Here is a 15,936-nt window from a genome sequence, read left to right on the forward strand (position 1 = left end):
TTCCTGTTCTCTCGTCTCAGAGTCAATGAGTTTTATGGTTTTCTGTTAAATGCCTGAAACAAGGTGTGTGGTTACCACAGGTTTAAGATATTTACCCATAAAATATGTCATTAAATGACATATGGGGACATTAAACATCATCACGCAGAACACGGAGACTCATCTACTCACAAGTCTGTCTTTGCCGACTTCCGTTGCAAACTATTCTAACTTTAACTTAACAACCTGTACATTGATCAGTTTATAGAAAATGTGTACAGTAATTGTGAAGTGAGATACTTAGTGGTGGGGACGTTTAAGTCATGCAACCGCAATGTAGTCTGTCTATACCTTCATATTAGCTTTTTACTTGCTGCACAAAACATGTAAGTATCATAAACTTCATCATAAATCATAAATTTGAGGGAACCAGGGCGATGCTAACTTCCGGGATGGCATAAAAAAATACATCATCTAGGTTAGGGTACCAGTGGGTACCAATCACTGGAAGACCAAGAGTTAGTGTCGTGTTACCATGGAGAGCACCGGGTCTGGTTAAGAAACTAGGACAAGACTTGAAATAAGATGGATAGCTGCTTTCTTGTTGCTACAGTGAAATCAACTGGTTAAATCTTTAAATAGCCGCTCTCCATGTTACTGTGGATGGTTGTCCATCCTTAACCTGAATTCAAAAGGTTACCGTCTCCTGACTGCATAACCTCGATCGGCCATATAACATATAATGGAATCCTATTCACATCGGCTCTGAAGGAGAAGCTACAGAGGCTGAAAACAAAGCATCTATACACATACGGTATATAATGCTGAGCACTTGAAGGCCAATTAGGCTCTCAGCTCCCTGTTGACAGTAGTGGGTTTTCTTCTCTATTGTTCATAATGCATTTCATTTTGAAAAATATATGTCAACACCAACTTTATTTTTCTTTACGATGAAAAAATTCCTCCTGAAATCCAAAGAGCTGGTGAGAGATAGCTGACATTCTTTGTGGGTCCCAGGATTTTGTCACATCCAGCCTAAATTTTTATGGACATCAGACCTGTTTTGCCTTTGGCACCACAAACATCCTCCAGCAGCACTAAACCTTCATTTAGCAGTATTCAGCACAGCAGTAGATGTTGTCAACCGCCTGCCTGCATGGTTGATGACACATTACACACAATACGCAGGGCCGGCTCTAGCCATTTTGGTGCCCTAGGCGAGATTAGGATTTGGATTCATAAACGTTCTTAGCAGGTAACATAGCTTCATTATCTAGCATTATTAGCTAGTTTTCTTATTTTAGATTAAGCTAGCTAGTACAAATGAAACGTCTTTATACAACACGGTATTGTTTTTAATGATATAAAAGACGACATACCTCTATATCGGGATTTCTTTTCCTCTTCCCAGTTTCTCCATTTTCTAAATTGCGCACCTAAAGGGTCGGACCTTGAAATGTAAAAATAGCAAACTTAACCTGCCACTTGACATCTGTCAGTCAGGCCTGTCGATCTCTCCCTCTGACCTAAGATGCACACTTGGCCCAGTTGCTCCGTACAGTACCGGAGCACGATTGTCCCCCCTCCCCAGTCCGGGCCTGAGTACAGTTACCTCTTATACATACGACACCATTGCAGAGCGCTGTGGCAGCACAATGGAGAACAACAGAGAGAACATGACTAACTTTACTGACTTTTTTGTGGCTTATTTTGTGTCGCTTTGGTCTGAGACGGCCCTCTCACATTCCTGGAGTTCTTGATTATGCAAGGCGGTATAATATGCATGATTATACGCCATGTCCACGTTGCTCACCCGTGCTTGTGCTTCTGCATGAGCAACCATACCGTGCTGAAGCACACCTCTTCCAACCATGCCAGAGCCAAGAAAGTGTGTCGTGCTTGAGCAAGGTAGGGAGCGCTCACAGTAGTCAAACAAACTGCACTTTGGGGTACGGATGTGCGCCCTGCAACAACTGATTACAGTCAACAGATCCACTGGAGTCCCTTAGGAACCCAAAGCTCAGGCAGGCAGACAGTACAGTTGTGACTTCAACTTTAATCTGCAGCCAGTGCATGAAGTTCAGATTTTATTACCTTTGCTGTCTCTTCAGCTTGAATTCTTTGGATATTCTGCAGTCAAATACTGATAAGCTCTAATCCTACACAGTCAAAGGTGTCTTATCTTTATTTACTTTCCTTGTTTTTGACAAAGCGTCATATGGAGGTAGTCACATATAACACAACATAAGCTTTATCAATGCAAAAAGACCTTTAAATTCATGCTACCTATGGGGAAGAAGATCTGGAAGCCACCCTTCCCTATCTTTCCTTAGTCCATTTACATATTTCACAACATTTCAGTCCCTTTTCTTACTTCAGGTTAGCGATAATGCTAATCAGATACCATCTCATTGTTGTCCAACTCTGTGCTGCATAGCAATGAAAAGGATCCAACACACTCTTTGCACCCTTTGAGCTTCTGTCTCAGCTATCAGCGGCGCTCACAGCTCAGTTCTGTGAAGGGGCAGAAGAAACGATCACACTGCACATTAATTCTCTCTGAACTTCTCCTGGACTCCCAGCAGGCCTGAAGCAAGCTGTTGTGGATGCAGTCTGACTGAGAAGCTCAGACAAGGACAAGCATGCCGAATGGAAAAACCCACTTTTGTTCATTTTCCATGAGAGGTGAGCTGTTTCCTATGCAATGCATGTAGGGCCCACTTGTGTGGAGAAGATATTCCAAATTATGGATCCCATCAGGATTATGGGCAGGGATTACACAGAATTAAAAATAAATTAATGCCTACCACAAACGTGATGTTTATTATTCATTATTTTTCAATACTGAAACCTTCAGTGGGGAATTTCCTCTTTCTACATAGTGTTACTTTCAATCTAAAGAGACTATGAATTCAGATTTACCAGAAAATGTCTTGTTCAGCCACAGTTGAAAGTTGACTGAAAATGTATTGGACAATGAAAATCTGGAGGGAAATCTACACAGTTGATAGCACATTAGTTAACGTTGGCATTCATCCACTTCCTAGCTAACGTTACCATTTGATTACATCCAGTGTGTTTCACTTCCAGGCTTAAAGAAACATGTCCAAGTTATGTGTTGAAATGTCGGACTAATGTAGTCATATTGTATCGTGTAACACTATCAAGCAGTAATGTAAGCAAGGAAGTGGCCGAATGCAAACATCAGTGTTGTCTACCAGAAGCTCAAAAATGGCCCATAGTCCCTCCAGATTTTCCGATCTATCATCTTTTCAGTTGCTAATCAATCTGGAAGTGGTGAAATGATAACGACTGGTTAGATTCCCTTCGTATATGTGACTTGCAATTTGAAACACAGCAGTACCACTGTTGAGTTTTCCACTATTAGTGCGATTTCAGGGGGAAATGGCCGCTGTGTGGATATGGTCAATGGTCCCCACATGATGAATCCTAATGACTCGACGATTCCTTGACTTTTCCACTTGCACCACCACGAAGTTAGTATTTGTTTTTTTGTAAGATTTCCATGAAATGTCTCAAAAACAATTCGGTGGTTGAACATGAAATTTGGTCCTGACATTTATGTTCACAACAGGACTTTTGCAAATCCCGAGACTTTTCTTTAGATGATTATACCTGCTGAACATTAACATGTTGGCTTTGTAATTTTGAGCATGTTAGCATGATTGCTAAAGTCGCGATGTGGCATTTAACACTACTGTTAGTTAGCAAGTTAGCTATATGATGCTAATAGGTTATTGACAAGATTGCAAGTGTAAATAATTCAAACATATTTACTTATGTACAAGAAGGATTACCATTAACCTGTGGAGAGCAGCTATAGATGCAGCTAGATGTCCTGTTTAAGCTGACTGGGCAGCTGTTCTCGTCCTCTCCTCCAGTTCTAATTCATGATAACAGACTGTTTGATCACATTAAATAACACAGTTGAGTCTACATGTCATTTACATAAAAAGGATGAAAAACATTTGTGAATCTGTCTGTGCATTAATATTGTTCATCATTAATAGACCCGGCTTATTGAAGTGTCTCGTTCTAACAATCCACATTCACAGTGTGTTTCTGAGAAGAGTCCGGCGAAGATTTCCCCCCCTCAAGTGTTGCCCAGCAGTCGGGTCTCTCAGCAGATGTGTTTGCACGGTTACTTCCAACAGGTTCGTCCCACAATATTCTTCAGGCGCCCTCTGAAAAGCCTCAGTGCTTAAAAGCATACAAACATTTACTTAGACTGTTGTAATGGAAAAAGAGAGAAAAAATAAAACACGTTGCTGGTTGAAACCGACATAATGACATTACTGATGTGTGTTATTGCAGTGATCCACTTCAATCACACTCATGCGTGCTCTCTTCCTTTTGAAGTAAGGCATCTTATTGCATTATTAAGGAATTGTTGCTTAGTAACAACATTGCATTCCCTATGAGTAACTACTTAATTATTAACATTTATATTCTTTGATTTGCTACATTTTTTTTCATGTTTGACCTTTTGTCTTATTTGTAACTTGCCTTTATTGTTTGAAAAGAACATGGTGACATGATGTCAAAGCTGTGCAGCTGAATTTAATAATGATATATGGAGAAGACACCGGCGCCCTCATCACACTGATGTAACATTTCTGTCTTGTGTACTGGCACCTCATTAACCTTCTGTTCCCACACACCCTATTGTCTCACAAAGCAGCCATATTACAGAATAAGAGAAGACATGTTAGTGGTGCATATTGTCCCTGATATTTCCCATAAAACAGACTCTCCCTTGCCTGCTGCTGGATTTCTGGCAATGTACCCAATTAGCCATGTGCCTCCCAACGTCCTGCTGGCGCATCACTAGCCTTGCTGTGGGGCATATTTGTTTTGGTGTTAGCGAGGGCAAACTTATTAGCCTCCTGCAGAGTTTTCTTTGGAAAAATAAAACCACTTTTCTGACTGCCCTCTATAATTATTCTAAGAAGCTCTTAATGTCTTACCAAACACGTCACAGTGTGTGAAAATAAAAAAAAAGAAAACTGTGTAATCATGAAGGAAGATGCGTTTATAATTAATCACTAAGCTACAGGAGTTGATCAAGTTTGAATCTGTCCACGTGATTTTGTCTTCATATAACAAGAGCAAACTCGTGCAGCTTGATACCAGATGGGTGAAAAACAACGCATGCATGTATTTATAAAAGCCTGTGTGTCAGAATTAAAAATACATTCAGTTTTAGTAGCTGACAGGTACAGAAAGCTTCTGAGACAGATGGGTGTATCCAGCAGCTCTGGATGCACTGGAGTCATTGATATTCCACCGAAGCAGAGGCTTGTTAACATTGATTTACCATCTTTGTTGCTGCATCTCCAGATGTTTGATGGCCAGCTGACATTTGATAATACACAGATAGGATCATGTGCACCACTGGTGGCCATTGGCAAGGCTTCTTAGTTGGGATGCATTAGATAAGCCTCCACCTGCTCCGTCAGATAGCTAGCTGAGTGAATATGCAGATCATGGCTTCTCTGTCCACTGCCAGATGGTGCCACTTGAACTGTTGCCGCAGCCTGAACACAGCACATCGCTAAAAAGACACTGGAGGTGGTCCAGTAAATGTCCTGTGTTTACACTTTTCTCCATTATGACTTGAAATTCTGCTGGCCGCAAGCTCAAAATGTCAAATACCCATGTGAGCTTTAGTTGGAGGAGGAGAAGTGAGGGAGACGGAGGAAACAGTTGTTTTTGGAAGACTTCCAGATAAAGGCTGGGGTCAGTCTGGCTGGGAAATGGAAAGTCTAACTGGGAATTCCATGCTGTGTACTTCCCGCATATGAAAGACCGTTCCAGAAACCAGACTCTAGCCGGATGGAAATCATCACATGCAGAGTGGGGCAGGAAGCGGTGTCAGACCCCAGTGCGTAAATATCATCATTTTTACACACAACAAGAATCATTGAGCATTAATCAATTTCCAGTGAGATGAGTTTACAGTTAGTCCTTCAAGCAAAGATAATCAACACAGCCTTCATATGAGGATTTTTAATTCTTTAACTGACAGAAGATCAAGTAGATGTGTATGAAAGACTTCTTAATTCACCCTCTCTGAAAACTCTCAGCTAATGTTTTTCCGTGAAAGTTCAGTAAACAGAGACCTCGCTGTGCTGAAGCTTCAAACTGCACAAACAGCTTGCTTTATTCTGTTTCTGGGCAGCCTGTGAGTCTGCAGGGCTGAAAGTGTGTCAAGGTTCAGGAGAAATGATAAAAATACTGCCATGGTAAAGAAAGTAGGGTTGAACAAAAAACTGAATAATCATCACCGACAAGTGTTGTTCAATAATGCACATTTTGAGACGCTTGTAATGTACAATGTTTCTGCAGTTACAACTTCTAAATATAATACCAGTTTACAATATTGTTGATCAGTTTTTCTGTTGTATTAACAACAGCACAAGGCTCTAATCTGGTGTTTTCACTTTTAATGATGGGCCTACTTTTGATATTTATATATGGATTGTACCTTTTGTTTTTTAGGTTTAGTGTGTATCAACAGACTGGTTGAACACTTGTCAAGAATTTATTATTTATTTGGAGCCAAACAGCGTATAGATCTTTCTTCTTTGTGCCCTGCAATAAAAAAATCTTTAGTTCAATGAAGCCCAATATATTTATAACCGCTATATCTGGTATTTATTTTCATTTTTATTTGCATCACATTGTATTTACTCATACATACCAGCCACCTAAATACACCTGATCCATCAAGGTCCAGTCATAATTCCCCAGAGAAATTGACAGAAATGTCAAAAAATGCCCTATCTCACAATGTTAAAGAAAGTGAGAAAGAATTCTTGGATTTCTTTATCCGGATCCACACCAACAGTTAATGGGATCTATTCTGGGCTGAGACCCATCATTCATTCAAGTTCCACTGAACTGCTGACAAACCAACCAACAAATGGACACAGGTGAACACATAACCTCCTTGGCAGACATATAATAAATATGTTTCACCAGTAGGTAAACACAATGCTATCTCATTAGCCTATCACCTCGTAATGTTGATATGGCTAGCATATTCGTCAACACCTGCTTATTTACAGATCAAATGTACAGGGAGCAACATTAGCATTAATTTCCAACCTAAGAATTAAAATCCAGTATGTTTCTGCTTTCGTCTTCACCAACACAGTGAAAATCTGTCTCCTTAGCTGCAATGTTCCACTGTATTCACTAGGGATGCAACAATATTCAATATTTTATCGAACCGTTCAATACGCCCTGTTAGGTTCAATACACAAAGGCAAACAATACAATACAATACAGTACAATACAATACTACAGTAATGTTTGCTGTTTAACTTGATTGGATACTGCATATGTTTTTTATGGAAGGCAATTAAGATAAGTGTTAAATTTTTATAATAAGGTTTGTGGTTTGACTATATCTGCTTTTAATTATTTTTACATGCAATATTGCCTTTGCTAGTGTGAGTAGTTTTATATTAACATATCGAAACCGTACCGTTACCGTGGCCCAAAAACCGTGATGCATACCGAACCGTGGGAAAACTGTACCGTTGCATCCCTAGTATTCACTAGCTATTTGCTTACGTTGCTACTCTGTGCAGTTGTTGCTGGGCAAGTTGCAAAAGGTTGTCTTTTAAGAATTTTTTCTCTAAAAATAGCGAGTAATAGTTCATGTAATTTATTCTCAGTGATGCAATATGTACCTAAGAATTTAATCTAAACCTGAAATTCTCAATAGAATGTGAAGACACGCTGTGTTAGCACGCTAACACTGAGCCCCAGTCCTTCCTGTCTTGTAATATCACAAGAAGTCATAATCTGATAGTATAGCGTATCATCCCTGATAAGAACAGGAATTATTCTAAAACCTTTTTTATTGTTATTGTTGTTATTATTATTATTATTATTATTATTATTATTATTATTAAACAGAAAATAAAACTCTACACCTTCTATTTTCAAGTTTCCTCCTTTTACAGAACTAATAGTTTAACTGTCTCATTGACTCAACATTGTGAATACAATAATATATATAATAATGTATTCATATATAATAATATTGATTTCAGCTGCTGCAACGGTTCATGTAGCATCCTCTTCTCTGCTACCACATCTGAGGGCTCCAGAGTTGCAGTCTATTTAGCTTCTTAAAAAATGGATTCCAGTGACAATGAGTTGAAAATGATATTACATTTTTTAATACAATTTGGAAACATCAAACACCCTGATGCAGCCTGTTATTGTACTCTGCTTCTAAACAGAGACACTAATTCGAGGTGCTGCATTTCTGGGCCAATTCTGCTGACTCTAAGAGATAAATAGAGGCAGAAAATGAAATGTCAGCTTCATGTTGTTCCACTGACCCAGTTTATGGACAACAGTTTATGACCTAAATTCATAATGTGAGCGGTGTTATCACAGTGTGGGCTGACTATCCTCTATAAGCCAAAGAAAGTTTTCATTGTGTGTGTGTGTGTGTGTGTGTGTGTGTGTGTGTGTGTGTGTGTGTGTGTGTGTGTGTGTGCCTCCCTTGCCTTTGTTGACTAACCCTGAAAAGTCAGTAATGATTATAATGACACATATAATACCCACACAGTGAGAAGCTGTTGATGAGGCTGTGGGTGTCTCTGTGTCAATGGACACAATAAGTGACACAATGAGTACACATAAGGATCCAATTGTGTTGTTAGATAATACAGAAGTTCTGCTGATATAACATCCTCACATCTTTACTTGAGTCACTGGGCGAGAATCATACAGGTAATAATAATGGGGTGTTCATTAGCTAATAGTGTCATTATCTTTGGGGTTAGTAGGTAAGCTTTTAAAGGAAAGTGTGTCAACAGCGAACATTTGCATAGTTGAATGAGATGTGAACATCCAAGCAGCAATTATGAGCAAAGTCAACAAGACATTTACTTTAGATCCAGCAGTTCTGTAATTTAAATGCAAATTTCCTCACATTGCATTATGAAAAGTACATTTATATTAATAAGGAGGGTAAGTGTTGGATTTTCACAATGCTGTCTAATATATGCAATGATCAAACACCGCATCTGGAAATGGAAAAAGCATGACAGTGATATGAATGAGAATAACATGCTTTTTGTCCAGTTATGAAACAAGTGATGAGCGACTGCTAATGAAAACATGTTTACATCATATCAAGGATCTTCAACAAGGAAGGCTTCACTGGAACAGGACTGGAACACATTTGGGCCACAATGTCCTGAAAAACACTTACCCAGGAGAGAAAATAGACCGTCTGCTCTTCAGGCTCTGAACTTCACCCTACTCATGGCTCTGAATGATATTGTGCATCTGACAAAGCAAAGTGGCTGTAGGTTGTCATTCACTTCCAATTTGTTGCTTTTTGCTACAGCACAAGGTCAGATCTTCAGCTTGCATTTGGGTTTGTGAAAAATGAAAATGAATGCTTCTTTTTTCTTCTTCTTTATATGTTACATAAAATACCTTTTTTACTCCAGATACAATGCGATGTTGATAGACTGTGAACCAGTATAATAATACTAATGATAATGACAACAATAATAATAATAATAATAAATATAATAATAATAATAATAATTTACCCTCTGAAATGGTCAGATTTAGCCCAGTTCCTTCTTGCGTCCCCCTCCCAAAAAGGTCAATCTGCTCCGATTGGTTAGCTCACACAAGTCTGAGACCTTAGATTTGGGAAATCGACAGCTGCTGGTGCTTTGAGCTTCCAGATTGGTGCGCTTGAATATAAATGAGAACAGCTTCTAAACCAAAAACTTCACCAATGCAAACATTAGAGGAATATGATCTGTATTAGCCTTGGCCTCACTGTCCAGCAGGCCACTAACGTTGTAGTTTAGTAACAGTCTTTGTATGCTATTGGCATGTTTATGTAGCAACACACACACACATACCAGCGAGGAACTGGGAACAAAACAGGCTTCGTAAAACAACATAGCTAATGCTAGTTTAGCTAGCGCTGCAGTATCAGCACACAAAGCATGCTATTTCCTAACTTTATGTTCAGTGGCTGTCTGGTGTTAAAGGGTTGTGCTTGTGTTTTTCTCGCAGTTGTTTAACAGCAAGCGGTGGAGCTGATGCAGCGGACTGTGAGCGATAGTTGTCCCAGGAAAACCCACCACTTGCTAAAATATCCACATACCCACGCTCTGGAACATCGTTAGTTTATGTTATTTCTAAACTAAGCACTGAGAACGTCCATAATAAGTGATTAAAACATGTAAATGGCTACAAATTGTTACATAGAGCCCCTTAAACTAACTGTGTAACGTGTTGCAGCACATAATTTGATAGAAACATACATTTTTTTAATTGTGGTCTTATACGTTAGTGTAAATGTAGTTGCTTTAATGGCAGTGTTAGATTGTATTATCTCCTTTATATTGTCTTGAATCAACACACTCCATAGTGTCAGGAGAACTCTGAAATTGTGAACTCGTTTTCACCTCTACACTTGAAGCCAATTTAATGCCTACAATACCAAAAACGATGGATAACGGGCTTTTCTTCCTCACAGAATCTGCTTAGCCTACACTGCTGCATGCCCCATATCCGAGCAATTTGCTCGTAGGAAGTTCTTCTCTCCCTAAAAGGCCTTTAAGACTGTTTCAATAGAAGAAGCAGGGGAGCGGCTCATTATTTCAGGCGGAGGTGACCTGGCGTTGACACTCAGAGCTGCGTGTCGAACAAAGCAGCCAGTTAGAGGGAAAGTATTGTTCAGGGCTGCTGGCAAAGGAAGCTAACTCAGACACTTTCAATGAGCTTGCTGCATTTTCATCCGGCTGCCTAATTTTCCCTTTCCTGCAGACTCACCGAGAAATAACCCATTGGCAGAGTTTACTGTTAGCACAGGTCTTTGTCTGGTCTAAGTATAGATAGTTTTATTTTAATTAACAATGGTTTTCCCGACCCCAAGGCTATATATAGGCAGCACAGTTATCTTTGCTTGGTCATGCCGGACAAGAAGGAATGTCCAGACAGGGATTATGCAAACTCTTCTCTCATGACACATCTAATATAAACACTTTTTTCTGTTACTTTACCTGTTTGGACCTTCATTAAATAACCATAAATGATTCCTCCATTCACCCCAGTGAGGAAAATAAAGATAACAAGATAAATAAAGAAGTAAATACAGGCCCTCTGTGACACAGAATGAATGTTTTGCAATCAAACAATTATATTGTGTTAGCTTTAAACTTATGAGTAGTTAATGGGTTTTTTGTATTTTATATTGTTATAATCATTTCCTGTTGTGCTTTATCTTCATTTTTAATGCAGTGCTTCTGTTTGTTTTATGCTAATTATATTTTTTCATGGTGTTCTGATTTTCTGCCTTTGTGTCTCTTTTTATTTACTTTTAATTTGCTTTGTAAACTCAAGCAAAGACTCTGGAAACCTTTTAAATCCGAAGTATTTATTTTTAACAGTAAGTAATCATAACTAAATAAGCAACAATTAAAGTTAATTAAGTTAAAGTTCAGAAAAAACACCTTGTTATTCATTAAGGTTTTAACACCCAAAGGCTAGCAACTAAGAATCAAGCGGTACCCTCCTGCCACTGCCAAGGGCAAGGGCCGACCGAAGCTTATCGTCCGCTCTGCAATCATCCGTCCTTCCGGGATGCCTCCAAGATCCTGCAGCGAGTGGGAAAGATTATAAGCGACCCTTCACAGCCTCTAGGCTCCTGAGGCTATAGCGGGAAAGATTATGGCCAACCCCTTCCACCCAGGGCACAAACACTGCCCCCCAGCAAAGAGGCTTCGGTCCATCAACACCGAAGCCTCATCATGCCTCAAAGACAGTTTTTGCCTGACCACAGGCGGCCTCATCAACAAGGTCCCGGACGCCCACTGATACTGACTCTCATCCCTGCACATGGACATCACAAGTTACATTTACATTAAGTTTTTATTATATCTTGTTATTTAATAATCTCTCCGAATCTAATTTATTGTGTTGTGTTAAACATTATTTTTGGGCATTTTCTTTATACACTGAAGTTTTGCACATTATTTAGTCACATTGTGAACATTCTATCTCGTTTCACAATGAACATATTTGACATTTTTATTATGAATTGTCATTTATTATTTTCTATATCTTTTTTTTATCTTTCTATATTTTGACCTTTTTTCATTACAACACAAAGGCAAAGTCTTTGTTTGTGAAATCCTAATTGGCAATAAACCTGTTTCTGATTCTGATGTGTGGTTGCTTTCTGTCTGTCTCCATCCGAAAACAGTATTTCTACAACCTTGACCAAATAGGTTCAGTTCCCTGTGTGCAGTGCTGGAAGGTTAACTTGGCAGCATGGTGACTAGTCACTCCCATGACACACCCACACAGGCGTCTTCACTCATCTTGTATTAATTAGACTTTCTCATGAGCAGGCTGAGCTTGATTAACATCCCTCTGACCTGTTTTATTTCCTGTCACACCGGCTTGGGTTCACCTACATTCTAGCATTCCTACTGGTTAGTTAAAGCAACACTTTTTAACTCTCCGCAGTTGATTGTTGAGTCTCTTTCCACCCATCATCTGTAACCACATATCCATTGCTGGGTTGTCAAATACCATTAAAAATCAAATACCAAATCAGGTCTTTGGCGCTGAACCTGAACCATTAACCCCTTTTTTATTCAATGCATTCTTCTTCCTTTTCAAAGCCTGGCGGCTACATTACCCACAATGCAACTTAGGCAGAGTGACATCACAGGAGGGATTTTATGAGATTACATGCAGCTTCCTCTGGAGCCACCAAAGGCTTTATACTACTTTTTCACATATCTTGTAGGGCTCCCCAAGACCTGTAAACACACTATTATGTGAACAATTAGTGAAGTTACCCTTTAAATTATTTTTCTGCAATTGGATTTTAAAAAACTGATTCCAATAATCAAAGACATGCTGAATATCAGATCCAATAATTGGTGACCCACAGTATACAGTATACACATTCATGTAACTTGTAGGCCTACTTTTGATACTCAAGTACATTTAATAGCAGTTACTTTAAGACCTTACTCAAGGTCGAGTAAGTACTAAGGTTGACTTTCACTTTTACCATATTTAAACATATGATCAGTCAATAAACTATGATGTAATAATCTTAAATAAACAACCTACCAGAAGAATAGAAAGTAACAAAAATAGCTCCACTATATAAGTTACAACATTAAAACTCATCAACTGCAATAAAATAATACATGCATATAAGACTCTGTATTTCTATACTGTAAGAATACTGCTTTGAACACTTCTGTACTTTTACTCATAGTTCAACAAAAGCAACTTTATCCAAATTTGGTGCATTTTCATTAAGAATTAAGTTCAACTTTTCAGGTTAAGAAAATTCTCCTGGTGAAAAATGCATTGTTAGAAAACTGAAGACAATACAACAGTGTATTTTTACGTTGTGTTATTGTTTTTTTTACTGATGTAAAGCATCTAATTGCTCATTTTGGAATTTACCAAACAACCTGTTTAGTCACTGAGATATGAGCGCTCGCTGACCCCGAGTCCTGAGACCAAACTTAGCTTCTATTAAAGGAAAGTACTGTCGAAAAGTCCTCTCTTCAGGGGATTTTCTGTCCTTGTGAAAACGTCTGGTTCTCTTCGCAAGTACTGACAAACACACACAAACACTCCTCAAGACCACACACACACAAAGACACACACACAGACACACACCCTGGCTGAGCACAAAGACATTTAACAGTTGTGGAGTAATTCAGTCACTGTAACCGACACACACGTTGTTCAGCAGGGAGGAAGTTGCCAGGAGGAAAATTAGTGTCGAGGAGTCTCCTCATCCACGCACACGTCTTGTTTCATTGGCTGAGAGGTGTGATGTCACAGAGTGGGCTACCCTATAAAAAGCCACCCTCCCACACAGACGAGCAGACAAGCTAAGACTCACTCACAGAGAGGAAGACAGCTCTGAGACGCGACATACTTCACAAGCAACTGTCAAAACCTTTGGAAATATCCACCAGCGAGCGGGGAAACATCTCATCATGTGCAGAGCACTCGACTCACTGCCTATTACCTGCCTGGAGAGGTGAGATCCATGAGAGTTTTCTGACTAATAACAGTAAATATTCTTGTTTTTCTAGAAGACAGCTGGACTTTAAATTCTAGTTGTAACATTTCGTCTGTCTTTATCTTCGCAGGGCAAAGGAGCTGAAAGCTTTGTTTGGAAGCTTATTACAAAAGTCGGATCACAGCATCAACAGCCAGTCAAAGAAGAATGAGAAACAGAGGTAAGACACACATTCGAATTCTCTATTCAAGCACATCTGTAAGATTAAAGTGGACGATGGTGATTTTTGGAACTTTTCTTCATGTTGCCTTTTCTGTTTTTCAGCAGGTTAAATGAAGACGAGCCTTTGAAATGGAAGGAGTCGTTTGAGAAGCTGTTGTCCAGTCAAAGTGAGTCCTCCAGATCACACCTGATGCAAATGTTCTGATCGTTCCACATGTTTAAATGACTGCCAGATGTTAACTCTCTCCTGACTCTCTTTCCTTTTCCCCAGATGGACTGTGCCTGTTCAGAGCTTTCCTGGTCTCAGAGTTCAGCGAGGAGAACATCGCTTTCTACTTGGCTTGTGATGACTACAAGGCAACGAAACCTTCAAAACTGTCCACCAAAGCCAAGAAAATTTATGACGAGTTCATCGGCTGTGATGCACCACGAGAGGTAAATATCAAAAAACCTACATAAACAATTCAAGATGCTCTGCTGGCTTCTCTTATCTACTGTAGGCTACCTGTGAAGTGCTAATAATAACCTCTCTACCTCTTCTGTTCACCTAAAGGTAAATCTTGACCATCTGACCAAATCCATCACCAAGGAGAACATGGATCATCCAAGGCAGTCCTGTTTTGAGGTGGCCCAAGAGAAAATCTTCACCCTGATGGAGAAAGACTGCTACCCTCGCTTCCTCAAGTCCTCCATATACCAGGAGGCCAGCAGGAAGGCCAAGACCAGCTAAAAAGCTTCATTAAAAACTGTCAGAGATGATCTGATCACGCCTCAAAAAGGGACATAAGCTTACTGACACACAGACTGATTGGAAAGGTTCGCACGGAACAAATACCTCAGACCAAGAAGTTTGGTGTCAGGCTGTAGATATATTCTGGAGACCGGAGGTTGCGTACGGCTTGGGGTCCGGGATGGAAGCTGAAGGACACGTGAAGCTGTGTTGAAACAGACCGAGCTGCTGGCGACGTCTGCCTCTGAAGAGACACCTGTACTGTACATACAGGGCTGCACTAACGGCAGCCACAGTGGCATCACTTATAAAACACAGAGATATAAATGAGTTGCTTTCACACAACAAAACTACCACTGGGAGAAACCTCTGTAGCACTAGTGTTTATTTATTCATTATTTATTTAAAGTTATTTTATTTAAATTTTTATTATGTGTTTGTTTTGCTGTGCAACCGGTTGGTGAACCTGATTTGTATTGAATGTTTCTTTTTAATCTGAAGTACTGTATGTAAAAAAGAAGTGCATTAAATGAAAGATTACCAATTTCCAGAGAGAGACGGTTACTGTTTTGTTCCATGGAAACCTCACATGTAGAGAATGTGGATGTGGTTTTTTGGGTCGGGGAAAATGTAGAAGGAAGGAAGAAGACTCGCTCATGAGCGCTGTTTATACTGTAGTTGCTAACAAACCGACGGCCTCAGTGGTTCCACTTCACAAGTAGGTGACTGGATGACTCCTTTTCTCTGGCGTTACGGGGAATGTGACTGTGTCTACGTTCTTGTGCTTTTTTTAACACAGGAATCTGTCTTTGAGTCACGGAGAGAGAATAAATGGTGATCATTTTTACAGGATTGGAGTAGGCCCTCAATTTAGATTTAGACTTTTAATAATCACCAGTGGGTAAACTACTTTGGTCAC

The 15,936-nt window shown here is 39.5% G+C and overlaps 1 protein-coding gene across 1 annotated transcript; it reads left to right on the plus strand.

Annotated features, from left to right (window-relative positions):
* The first annotated feature begins 13,977 nt into the window (after positions 1-13,977).
* Positions 13,978-15,535, plus strand: rgs5b (regulator of G protein signaling 5b). The gene is made up of 5 exons (XM_073491479.1): positions 13,978-14,083; positions 14,196-14,285; positions 14,390-14,454; positions 14,559-14,722; positions 14,841-15,535. Exons 1-5 carry the CDS (start codon positions 14,040-14,042, stop codon positions 15,015-15,017), a joined length of 540 nt encoding a protein of 179 aa, XP_073347580.1. The 5' UTR covers positions 13,978-14,039; the 3' UTR covers positions 15,018-15,535.
* Positions 15,536-15,936: the final 401 nt, after the last annotated feature.

The sequence above is a fragment of the Pagrus major genome, chromosome 21, assembly GCF_040436345.1.
Source record: "Pagrus major chromosome 21, Pma_NU_1.0".
Classification (NCBI taxonomy): domain Eukaryota; kingdom Metazoa; phylum Chordata; class Actinopteri; order Spariformes; family Sparidae; genus Pagrus; species Pagrus major.